Genomic DNA, 13,371 nt, shown 5'->3' on the forward strand with positions numbered 1-13,371 from the left:
TGTGTGTTGTGTGTGTGTGTGTGTGTGTGTGTGTGTGTGTGTGTGTGTGTGTGTGTGCGGGGCGTGTGTGTGTGTACGTTTATGAGTTGTGTATCTATACGCTTATGAGTACGTGTACGTGTATGTGTACGCGTATGTGTATGTATATGTATGTGTATGTGTATGTATGTCTATAAATGATAAAACGATACAATTGTTATTTCAAATGACTTATCCATCTAGTAATATATAAGTTTTAATTTATCTTTTTTTTTCACTTCTTTTCCTTTTTATGAATTTACTAAAATTTAAATTAATCGAGATGCAAATTATCATTCATGATTAAGATGAAAGATAACAATAAAAGATAAGGATCAAATAGGAAAAGTAAAAAGGAGAGACAAAGAAAAGAGAAGAAAAGGGAGAACTGTATATCTTTAATGAATTATTATCAATAATTAGCTAAAATTATTAATATACACGAGAAATTATACTTCTCTTTCTTTTTTTTTTTTTAGTCTCTTTAATTAAATTCAGAAAAATAATATTGTTCCTTTGTTCTTTTTCTCATCATCAATAAATGATAAATATGGAAGCATATTAATATGATTACAAGATAATCAGATGCAATAAAAGTATCGATAGCGGCAACAATTTGAGAACTTTGACTGAGATCATCTTCCTTCTCCGAATATTTCTTCTCACTCATATACGAAATGGAAAATTTACTTTATTAAACCAATTACTGGAATGAAATGAATGTTATAATTGAAATATTATGTTTAGTAGAAAATTACTCAGATAGCATCCTTAAACTTTGAAAGGTCAACAAAAATGTGAAATGACTGGGACAAAACAAAAGAAAAAAAAAAATTAAAGGACTGCAATTTTAATTCTTTTTTCTTTCTGATAATATTCGGCTTAAACTGTCATTCATTATGTTTGCTTGGCAGAAACTTTGATATGTTTGAATGTAAAATGTCTCACTGAATTTCCACACTTTAAAATTTTGAAAGAGACAAAATGTTTACCAACCGAATTTCACAAAATTAATCTTACAATACCTGGCGAATCTGTTTATGATTAAATTCGATATTTGGTCACATTAAGCCTAAACTAAGCTTGTTGTTAAATTAAGACATCTCTTAATTCATATGATATGCCTGGCAACTATAAATACATCATGCAATTTAGGGATTCAATCACTTCTTCAACAGCTGGTGAACCAATGCACAATCAACCGCCTCAGCGAAAATCAACAGCAATGCACACAAACAATGATAGACAATGAATGCCACACCTGACATTGCTTCCCATTTATCGAAATTAAATACAGCAAATGGTCACATTAATGACCCGGTAACCGAATCAAGCGAACCTCCTCCCGTTGTGGATGAACTATGACCTTTGTCCACCCCACCTAGATTGATGTTCCCGCGTGTACGCATGGATAAAGTTCTCGTCCAAGAAACAACGTGATGTAATTCAGTGTTTAAAGCATTACACATCAATCAAATCCTTTCATCTCTGCAGTGAGATATTCATCGTTATATTCATCGATCATGGCAGACATAATTGCTCCTTAAGTATTCTCCCAAGAGTTTAGTTCGAGACACGTCAGTCTAGCATTTAGGACACGTGACGAGAAACTGAAAGTCTCCATACATCCCTCACGTATACACTCACACACATAAACGCACTGATGCAGTTTTCTAAGAACAGATATAAAAGTTCTGCAATTAGAAATTTATAGTTGTTGCAGTACCAGCCCAAATCGTATGCAGCGCTCAATTCAAAACAAAGTAGGATCCATCAAGAGATAACAAAAAAAAAAGAAAAAAAAACATTTTACTGGACATTTGTTCTCAAAGTGGTAAAACGTATCGACCGATACAAAGAACATGCAAAAAAAGAATTAAAATTTTCTTCAAATTGTGATAGTAACAGCACAAAAAACCGACATACAGACTTGCACATGCGCACACATCCACACGCTACACGCATCAACCCCTACATAATGCGCTACATTTTGTCGATTGCAGTACTTGTTGCAGTCCTGCCTATCAGTTTTTCCAATTTTTTTATTTAGTTAAAGCATATCGTACAGAGTTAAAGTGATCAAATCCTAGTGGATACAGAGAGAATCTATATAACAGAGAAGGAAAGCGGGATAAGGACCGGAGGAGAAATATATATCTGGATAAAAATGTCCATACGCACACATCCACACACACTGCGAGACACAACAAAACAAATCAAATTATGCACACGAGTTTTGCGCGATTCGCCTGAGATCACAAAAAAAAGGATGAAAGTGCCATATAGAAACTGGACCAAAATTGAACGAAAAATATTGGTACGGTTAATTACATGACTTTTCACAGAACATCATAACATCAGCATGGGAAAGCGGAATAAAAGACACCAGAACTGCTTAGATGATAAGTTTCGTTTGTTGCTGTTGTTGTCCCTGTTGATGCTTGATAGAGCCTATTGCTTGTTTTTGTATGCAGCTATTTCCCTTTCGTACCTTTTCTTGTCTTCTTCCGCTCGTTTTTCCCACTGCTGAAATTCACGTTTTTGAAAATGATGTTAGTCAAACGTCATATAATTGAGGAGCAATACTGAAAGCTAAACAACAGATCCCCATCCCTTACTCATTACTCATGATGAAGCGAGTTGGATAGTACAAAACAACTATTCATCGTCTTGCAGTGCAAAACGGTAGATACAAAAACGACAGATATGAAGGATAAGTCATACAAAACACTTTAATCATTAACTATATCCAGAATCCATCAAAGCAAGAATTCGCGGCACATCTTCGCAAGAGTGGAAACGTTGACAACAATAGAAGGCAGAAATTATTTCCTTGTAGACTTGCATATTAATGCAAGTAGTTGCTAATTACATTAATATTCGCTTCAAACGACACGTTGGCATTGTTCCAGATTTGATCAGTGTTACAGCGATAAGCAAGACGTGCACATCCTACCAAAACTAGCGAATGAGATGCATTTATATATCCGTTCGTTTAAACCAGAATATCTACTAGACAGTACAAGTACTTGTAACATCACAAATGCATCACACTTCTCACGAACCAGGTATTGCCTTTACTTGCTAGATATCCTCCATTTAAGTGTATTATTTCAAAAATGTCTAACCAACACGCCACCATTATGACTTGCTGGTCTTTCGTTACAAAAATAAAAACTAACTGATTTATCTGTCATCGCCGCCCATTCGATACCCGCAGCTTTAGCAACATCACCCACACTCATACCAGGCTTCTTGATCCGATCGCGATTCTCGTTCATCCAAATAAAGAAAGCCGACATTGCGCGTTTCGGGGCATTCGGATCTTTCATCTTTTTGACTGCTTTTGGTTTCTTTCCATCAACAGTTGCTTTGCCCATATTTTGTTTCTGATTATTATAGTTGTAATCAATAACGAAACACCAGTTAAAACTGCAACAGATACTACTCTACCAACAGTGCGAATAAAACATTACACGAAACACCGCTAAAAAGAACAAACATCGCGAGGCATTGATCCGTAACAACGAATATGACGAAAGATTTCTCCGACTCACAATTATATTTCATACTCAAAACTTTTCACCTCCCACTCCCCTACCTCCCTGTAAGTTGTTCGATGTGATAACTGAGCGCGATGAGGTATCGTGACATACTACAGCCAAGTGATAACGCACACGGACAGCACAAAAACAATCGATACGTACAGAGAACAACATATACAAGGTCGTGACGTATATCACTTTTATTACCCATAAAAATACGTATTACACCTCGGGAAAGAAACAAAACTACCAAATAAAAAACGGTACGAAGACCGTTTCTTGTCTGGTTAATTTTATTGGTACGACATGATCCATAACTGAGGTCCACATTAGCACCTAACAGTATATTGTATCGTAATTCTAAAAGTCGATTGTTAAAACGATAAGGTTTATTTCATGAAAAAAGCTCTCACAGTTTAACCATTTATTCAACTCATCTTTCCCTCGATTTATCGAAAGCGTATATTCGTGATACGACCCAAGATTTACTCTCCAAAATAACAATAACAACATGTAAAACTACAAAGAAACCACAATGAAAATTAAATTAACACAGAAAGAGAAAAAAAACTTGAAGAAAATGGAAATGGGAATTAAGGTGATCCTAGAATATCACTAATAGTAACAGTAATAGTATGAGTGTTAATAGCTGATCTGAAATGAAATGAAATGAAATAGAACAGAATAGAATAGAATAGAATAGAATGAATTGAATTGAATTGAGTAGAATAGAATAGAATGGAACGGAATGGCATGGCATGGCATAGCATGGCATAACTTGCCACCACCACAATGCCATCCTATGAAACGAATCGCACATAGCACACAGCTCATCTACTCGTCCATTCCTATTCCCTCAGCCCTCTTACGAGTCCCTCCACCCTCGTCCCCTGCCTTTCCCTTACGCTCGAAGGCAACCCGACAATCCCAACGGCATCAGCATCAGCATCACCATCAGCAGTAGCAGTAGCAGCAACACCACTAACACATATCTTCAAAAAGGAAGGCAAAAATCGTTTGTACCTTCTCTCTTCACCCGCTTTCAGTATCGCTTACCCACCCGCTGTCCCTCCTTCTCCTGCTCCACTCCTCAATAACCATGTATCTATCTGTCTGTCCGTCCGTCTCTGTGATGGCGGATACTTCACCGTTAGGTACTTCTATTACTGACAGCACAATGCCCCAACACTGCAGCTCCATCACTTATCACCCTCTGTTGCCACATACACACATACATATACACACATACATACACACACATACATTCACACACATACATTCTCACACACACACATACATACATGCACAGATACATGCACACATACGTACACATAACATATACCCACATACACAACATACCCATACAACATACACACATACACAAAACACACATACACACAATAAATAATCCACTGCCATAAACTGCATCACATAACACGTACTAAAGCTATTTAACTCACAAACACATAACACACACATACTAAAGATACAGACTTGCACCAGTCCAAGATGCGAGCTGACGTACAGACAGACGGATACGCACACTTGCCATGGACAGACTGATACGTGCACACTCATGCTCACTACATGAATTTTGATTCCGCAGTGAATTTCAATGGCTTTAAGAGGTGACAGACAGACAAGTCGAGACACGTTTCACTGTACCCCGTCTCAAATCCATATTCTCGATGATTCTAAGGGAATTATAGGCAGACGTACACATGGACGCGCACACATATAACAAACACTGGTAAACGGACTCGCAGGCCATAGGTGCATATACGCATGAACGCGTATGTATGCGTGACCATATATGATTACAGAAACGCGAGTGTAAACAAAGGCATACACATAATTTGCAAAGCACATGAAAAGACAAGCACATATACCTCACACACGCACGTATACACACGTACATATACACGCATACGTACACACACACACACGTACGCATACACACCCGTGCATTCACATGCATACCATACATACATGCGCCCACATACACTCCACAGACACACATGCGCACACACATACACACACACACACACTTATGCATTTATAACATACATGCCACATGGAGAAAGACACGAACACGGAGGGAGGACACGTGGAGGGGTGGATAAGAACAAAAGAGAATAAGTGGGATGGGCGAGAAGGGAGGGTTTTGGCGCGAAGCAGCTGCTATGGTAATAAGGGACCGTCCGTAGTAGAATATTCTAGAACGATTGTATTCATAGGGGTGGAATAAGATGGTCCCCCGCTTATCATCATAAATGACGGGGTCATAAACGGACACACACACAGAGGGCTTTGAAGAATCCATAGTTGAAAAGTTCATCAGATAGCAGTGAACATGTGGAATTCACTGAGGGCCCATTGCAGCAATATTCTAAAATTGTTTAAAACTTCAATTACTCTTCTTTCCTATGCAATAACTTCTGCATTAATTACTTGCATTTGTTTACACTAATCACTTTTACAATTACATTAATAACCAATTAATATGAGGGTCAAAGGTGACGTTGCGGTAAACATTTGTATTATTACTGTGAGTTAGTTTTGTTATGGATACTATCATAATTATACTTCTTAGCTTTTATTAACTACAAAATGGTTATGCTCATTTGGTTGTTAACATCGATGCACAAAAATGCTTCAAATACATTTGCATTGGATAATGCTAAAAAAATTTTATCCATACAATGACAGGAACGAGAAGCGAAATAGGGGTGCTCCGCGTTTTCCATGCTTTTCGTATCTCCAGGGTCCAATAAGCTACATTCTTGTTGAGCATAACTGGTGCACCTGAAATTAAGTGCGAATCTTGTCAGGATCACTTTCCGGGATTGCAGCGATACGATATCCTTGTAATAAGCATCTCGTTTACGGATACCTCATGTTATAATCAAACCTAGAAAATACCAGTTACTAGAGAGAACGAAGAATAAGGTCATGTTGGACTGTCGCTAAACGAAATCTGCAAGATAAAATGATGTTTCACTACAGAAGAATCAGACGACAAACATAATTTATTTCAACTGCTTGATTCTCGTTCTTTAGAATAAGTTTTACATTTTCGCCTATACATGTATCTTTGCGCGGATTTCGCCTAGGAATATACGAAACGTATTATTATTATTGTAGCATTACTCTTCTGTGTTTCTTTTGCACAGTACGGTGAAAACGGATTTATCACTGGGAATATATGCAAATGACCGGTTTGATAACGAGCAATGCAGAGAGGACTTTCAATCGAACAAGGTTTCTGTTGGAGAAGAGATGGATGATGGGGACAATTCAGTAATTGGTAAAATTTATATGAAGTATAAGCGGCAATCTTGGTTACGTCTGATATTTTTTACCGCTCTCTTGATTGCTACACCTCTCGGCTATTTCATTGCCGAGAAGTCGTTTAATTACGCTGCGAATTATGGTATGTTATAGGATTCGAATTTGTTTTCAAAAATTTCTCTTCCGAAGCTTTATTTAATGCTATGTAGTGTCTTACTATCCCCAACTACTGTTAAGTGAGTAGTTTTAAAAAACTGTATAATGACTTCGAGTTTGAACCATTGTTGCAGTGCATATCGTGGAATTGTTAGGAAAAGTGGCTGAACAGTTGATCTTGCATTTTTGATAATCACTTGAACAGATTAATTTTTGAAGCATTTAAAAAGTTGGGGAATATCACTTCACAGAGAGAGATGTTTTCCAATTTCTCTACTTATTTATTAATATGGTTTTAAAACGATCTTCCAAAGGAAATGGTTGCCTCACTATATTTTATCAATTTGTTATATCCAAACGTACACTCTTCAGGTTACTACTCCTCAGGAAGTATCAGTTCCCCACGATACAGCCTGGATCAGATGCGTGAATTTGCATTCAAAAATAGCATCGCTACCGATTATAAACCATCATTTTATACTCGTTGGAATCTTTCGTTCAACAAAATTCTGGATGATCCCGATAATGGGTATTTTCGTACTTTTGTCTTTTTCCGCCCTTTTCATAACCATTTTTAATCTCTTCAAAACAGTAGAAGTTCAATTATCAACATTAAAGACTTTCTAGTGTCGTATTGCTACTGTGTATTGAAACCGAATCTGTACAAATCTATAGGTGGGTAGTCAGTTGTGCTTCCATATCTCTAGCGATTTTTCAGATTTAATATGAGCGATAACGATGTGATCGTATTTTTGCATATTCAAAAGACAGCAGGCACAAGTTTTGAGCGATTTCTTGTCAGGCATCTGAATGTTTCAGCACCATGCATTTGTCATATGGGAAAGAAGCGATGCAGTTGCGTAGGCCCTGGCCCTAAGAAAAAGGTATCTTTTTTGTGTTTTTTTTTGCGGAGTCGTTTTCAGTCACAGTAAGCAAATGCGAACCATCTATTTAGTATTCCTGGTTTTTCTTGATTTCTTCAATTTGCATGCATTTCATAATTTAAAATACCTTCAAGATATGGTTATTTTCTCGGTATTCTACCGGTTGGGTTTGTGGACTACATGCCGATTTCACCGAATTGTTTGTCTCTGGTTGTGTGGATAATGCTCTGGATAAGAAAGAAGGTACACCAAAGTAATAGCTTTGAAATTTCTAATGCAGAAGTTTTTTTTTTCTGTTAAGGTTTCAATAATTTTCTCATAAAATATTAATTTTCAGGTTTTCATCGAAAGAGACGGTATTTTTATACATCGTTTTTCCGTGAACCGGTAACACGTTTTATATCGGAATATCGTCATGTAGAACGGGGCGCTACGTGGTTAGCAGCTAGGCATATATGCAATGGTCGACCACCTACGCCCGAACAATTACCAATGTGTTTTGACCCTGAAATTGGATGGGATGGTGTGACATTAGATGAATTTCTTGCTTGCCCGTATAATCTTGCGTTTAATAGGTGTGTTTGTTTGACACTTTTTTTTTGCATAAACATTAATTCTCATTGCAACAATGAAAAAATAATGGATTAGGCTTCACTTGTACGATTAGTGGTGGTAAATTTGTTATGTTATGTGTGCATCCATAGAAGGAATAGTTTGCACCTCCATCTTCCAGAACTGCCTGAAATTGTTGAGATACTCTTGTAGACACTAGTAAAGTATATCGGACCGGCATACTAATTTTTAAACGACAAGTTTCTGCAGTTGTAAACATTTGATATTAGCGGATGCAGAGAATTGTGATTATCAGTATTTTATTAATATGCAAACATGCAAGCCAACATGCATTTCAAGATTAGAAATCAGAATGAGGTGATGGGAAGGTATTGTTTGCAACATACGCTTTGTCACGGATAGCGAATGGACTCAATAGAAAATAGTGGATTTGTGTAATTATAGCTTCGTGTATGTCATGTGCATGTTTAATTTGTTATAGGCAAACTCGAATGTTGGCTGATCTAACACTTATCAGTTGTTACGACACTCGATCAACGGATGCAGCAACTAGAGATAAAATTATGTTAGAAAGTGCAAAAATCAATCTAAAAAATTTGGCCTTTTTTGGTCTCAAGGAATATATGGCTGAAAGTCAATGGATGTTTGAACAACTTTTCCGCTTAAAGTTTGTTTCGAACAATTCTAGTAAAGGGCATCTGTTGAGAGATTATACCTCATCAAGAACGCTTATAAAGTGAAATTAACGACTTCGTTTTGTCTCCAGTATACTGCACGTTGCTTTTGGGTTGAATAGACGAAAAAACCTACGTTGTTGTTATTTGCATAACATGATGCTGAAATTTGATAGCCATGTCTCATAAATATCAATCTTCATTGGAAAACAGACGACTAGTTATCCATTTAGCAGCTCTAATTTGTTTTGTAATCATTATTGGTCAGGTTTACGAAGAATCTTGCTGAATGGACCAAAAGTAAATCGAACAATACCGAAATAACTCCACAACAAATGCAATTAATCAGGGATAAGAATAAACTGGATATCATGCTATATGCATATGCGAAAAAACTATTTTTGAAAAGGTTTGTGTAATTAGTTACATATGGTATTTTGTGTGATCTTGTTCGTCTAAAGGCTTACTTAAGTTTCAAATCAGTGCTTGGATGTTTTCTTTATAGGTTAAAGCAGTTACAGTCAAGCATTGATGACTATTCCATGTTTCCACACAGAGTAATTAATGACAGTCATGCTGGTAATTTTAAAGCAGGTATGTGGTAAAGCTCTTTTTACAGATATATCCGTTGAAGTGAGTTATACCTACTGGAAATGAGGATCTGAGAGTTTGACTTACATGCTTGGTTTGTTACACTGAATTCTCAAAACCTAGTGTTCGTTTCATTGATTAGCATTGTAGTATATGCGACAATGATTATGTGCTCATTTTACTACTGTAATCGTTTATATATATGTACATTCTAATACTCGTTTCATTTACTGATTGTCTAGTTTAAGTTGTTTATTATTGTCTATGTTTTAAACCGGCAATTTGTTGATCTTTTTTGCAATTTTAAAATTTTATATAATTTCACTCTGATCAAGATTTTCATTTAGTTACTCGAAACGAAGGAGAATAAGCGTTCGAGAGGAATATGACGCGTTTCTCATCATCGAAACAAAATTTTCCAGAAGTTGTACAGTTCACTTTTTTCTTAATTATGAGAAATTTGATAGGAATCTTTAAATCATGTTACTGTTGTTCGAATTAATTGTGAAATTTGATTCGATAATTAATTTGATTTGTATTTTTACCATTTTATAGTTTGAAAGCTCGTTATTTTCCTGATATATGCGCCGAGGAGGATTGCTCATTCTTTGGTTTTTCATTTTTCCAACCTTAGATATCCATTATATTGCTTACTAATATTAAGTAGTACGTTTGGCAACACTCTGGTTCATCGTAAAATTAATTTGTTTCTAATGAACCATGTTTAAGATCTCCTTATGAGATGATTTTTATGATTAGAAGCACTCTCCGTTTTCTTTCAAGGTTAGAAATCTTTAGCTCAGATGAAATATCAGGGATGTTTGAGGATTTGTGATCAAGATCCAGTTCTTTTTTCAGAAATCTTATGTTAAATAGGAAACTGATGTTCTTTAAGCTTTAATTGTTGTTAAATTTATCCAGTTTATATATATTTTTTTATATTCGGCGGTGCTTCAAAGGTTACTTCGTGTACTTTCATGTGCAAAACTAATTATGTACATACAGATATTCTTCATTCCTAATTATTGTTTTCGCATGTTTGGACGTATCAGAAGGCAGTGTGTCATCAGTTTAATCAAAAATGAAGAACTCAGTCAATTGTTATTAATATGCTCCTCGAAGGACTTATCATTCATATTTTTTTACACGACACATATTTCTTTTTTTCTGTGTTTCAAATCTATACATTTACAGAGTATCAGCCATCTATCCAACTGCTCAAGTTCAAAAATATCAAAACACAGATTAACAATGGATCTTGATTACTAAGAATTGTAAAAATTAACGAAATAAAAATAAATTACATGTTATGTGATGTGGTAGGAAATTACTGAAATTTTTAAGGGAATAGTTAATTTTTCCCTCTTATTTATATGAAATATAAATCCTGGAGGCAAGTCCACAAATGACTTTTTTTTTTTTTGGATTTTGGAAGAGAAATGTTCGAGTAATTAAACAAGTACAGAAGTGTCACTTATGTGTCATAGCATATGTGATTTTATTTCTAGCTTAAGCATATTTCTTTTAGTTAATAGGTTCTGTTTTATAGATCTGATAGGAGTACTAACTTCGATTTCAGAATTAACGAGGAAAGTTAAACACTGCCAAAAAACTTGTAACATGTCATAGCAATTCATCCTTTCCGTAAATTTGTAAGAATTCTTTCCTGTAAAATTACGGAACCAGAAATGTTTAGTGAATAGTATTGTTCGTCAGTGTAAGGAAGGTCCAAGAATAGGTGGGAATATGATTAACAATATTTGAGGATAAGAAAATTTCAGAATTTGTTGGTTTGCAAAAAATCTTTCCTAGTTGGCGATGCTTCATTTACAAATGTGACATTTTTGTAATGTACGAGAGTTGTACAGAATTTCTTTACTGAATTTAAGCTCTAATAAAACTAAACGGAATGTAATGTTAAGACTTATCCATAAAACCACTGGGAAAGGTTTTATGAAGGAATGATAGAGTTATCGTATTTGCTTACATTTGATATATCTGAGAATGCATTATCCGGAAACATGCTAATGTTTACCGGATAGTGTGAATGATTCAATCTAACTAATCTTACTACTAATATATTAATAATTAATGGTTTAAGCTATAATTTGGTTTGGCAGATTTGTACTTATTCAATTTTACAACAATAATATACAGTATATACAATTCGATTATTCATTTCGTGTTCGAACTTTATCAATGTTACGTTCAATCCACTGGTAGCGCTACTCGTTTTGCAAATTTTGCATTTCCCAGTACTTTTTCATTGTTCTATCACTGGTTAGTATCAGAGAAAAAACATTAAATTTTTACTTAAAATAAAAAGGAATCACTCGTAAAATTGCTAGAAATGGATTTTCGAAATCTTTTATGCAATTTTTCGCAATATCTTTTAGAAAAACATCCGATGAAATTACTTCTGATAATTCAGAAATATTCATTTCCCTCTTATTTTAACATTTGTTAAGCATATTAGCTTATCAAATATAGCAAATCATGAATATAGTGCAAAAAGTTCACAATGCTAAATGACATATACAATGGTGATTAGGCTAATTACTAATAGATCATACTTCGCATAATGTCAATTAGCTAACACATTATAGGATTTTCATTAATTATTTAATAAATTATATCACACCTAAGATGCTATCCTGTTTAATCATTGCAAATTTTGCACCATAAAAAAAAAGAAAAAAAAAGGTATATGAATGATATGGCTTGTTAAATTACAGCAATTGCTAAACACTCTGCTTATTACATTAAAATAAAGGACGTTAATGAGTTAATAAAATTCAAAAGCTTTACCAAAAAGGAACAAGAAAACACGATTAATGGAATCAATTCATAGCATCAATTTTATTTACATAAACATCAATTTGAACAAATTATAAAAGATATTAATAAATTTTGATCGAATTATTCAAATTATATTTCTTTTTGATAAAAATTATATTAAAAAAGAAAATAAAAAATATTTATTGTTAAAAAAATATTTGATAAGCTATGCTATGAATGTCTTTTTTCTTTTTTTTTTTTTTTTAACAACGAAATCTTTTTTTATTGATTGACACAGACGGTTTATTTATGATCAAAGTTTATTGATAGACGGAGGAAATATTCCAAGTATATAATCGAATCAAAGTTAATGGAGCGAATGACTGGATTAAGTTAGAATTTTTCCATTTATGTAGTAGGAGTTTGTTTATAAAATTTACTGACTGAACCTTTGTATAGTTGAAGTTTGTTCATATTCTTTACAGTATGCCAACATTTGCATATGAAGTTCTTTACAACATAGGTTGATTTAACAATGTCTTTACATAAAGTGTTCATTTTTAACATCTTTACAACATCCATATATTTCTATATTCTAAAAATATTTTAGTTTTTCCGTTATTTCTGACTTAAAATCCTCAAAGGGAACAATCTGTGAGTTAACGAAAAGTATTCTGTTTTTTTAATTTAAATTGGACATTTATTGTTCTTTTTTGTCTGGTAAAGAAGCCTATATATTTCCGTAAAATGAACTATAACTTCTCTTCGATTTGGAGTTTAATATATGGTGGAGAAAAAATTAGATTGAACTAAAATAATTTCCATCTTCATAACAATCAGTATAAAAATACTTACGCCAAT

The 13,371-nt window shown here is 34.4% G+C and overlaps 3 protein-coding genes across 4 annotated transcripts; 1 reads left to right on the top strand and 2 right to left on the bottom strand.

Annotated features, from left to right (window-relative positions):
* Positions 1-1,955: 1,955 nt before the first annotated feature.
* LOAG_08062 lies at positions 1,956-3,611 on the bottom strand. Of its 2 annotated transcripts, XM_020447605.1 has the most exons (3): positions 3,201-3,611; positions 2,763-2,970; positions 1,956-2,544 (listed from the first exon to the last, which is right to left on the bottom strand). In XM_020447605.1, exons 1-2 carry the CDS (start codon positions 3,396-3,398, stop codon positions 2,887-2,889), a joined length of 282 nt encoding a protein of 93 aa, XP_020302180.1. In that variant the 5' UTR covers positions 3,399-3,611; the 3' UTR covers positions 1,956-2,544; positions 2,763-2,886. The 2 variants fall into 2 exon arrangements, with proteins under 2 accessions (XP_020302180.1, XP_003143642.1); XM_003143594.2 differs by lacking the exon at positions 2,763-2,970.
* Positions 3,612-4,411: 800 nt separating this feature from the next.
* Positions 4,412-4,763, bottom strand: LOAG_08063 (hypothetical protein; the record flags this gene model as incomplete). Its single annotated transcript, XM_003143595.1, has 2 exons — positions 4,412-4,555; positions 4,620-4,763. 2 exons carry the CDS (start codon positions 4,761-4,763, stop codon positions 4,412-4,414), a joined length of 288 nt encoding a protein of 95 aa, XP_003143643.1.
* A 1,938-nt stretch (positions 4,764-6,701) lies between these two features.
* LOAG_08064 (heparan 6-O sulfotransferase HST-6) lies at positions 6,702-10,363 on the top strand. The gene is made up of 9 exons (XM_020447606.1): positions 6,702-6,996; positions 7,383-7,539; positions 7,729-7,894; positions 8,029-8,137; positions 8,232-8,469; positions 8,949-9,134; positions 9,410-9,550; positions 9,647-9,735; positions 10,080-10,363. The coding sequence occupies exons 1-9, from the start codon at positions 6,843-6,845 to the stop codon at positions 10,100-10,102; spliced, it is 1,263 nt and encodes a 420-aa protein (XP_020302181.1). The 5' UTR covers positions 6,702-6,842; the 3' UTR covers positions 10,103-10,363.
* The last annotated feature ends 3,008 nt before the right edge of the window (positions 10,364-13,371 follow it).

Source organism: Loa loa (assembly GCF_000183805.2).
Source record: "Loa loa unplaced genomic scaffold supercont3.234, whole genome shotgun sequence".
Taxonomy (NCBI): Eukaryota; Metazoa; Nematoda; class Chromadorea; order Rhabditida; family Onchocercidae; genus Loa; species Loa loa.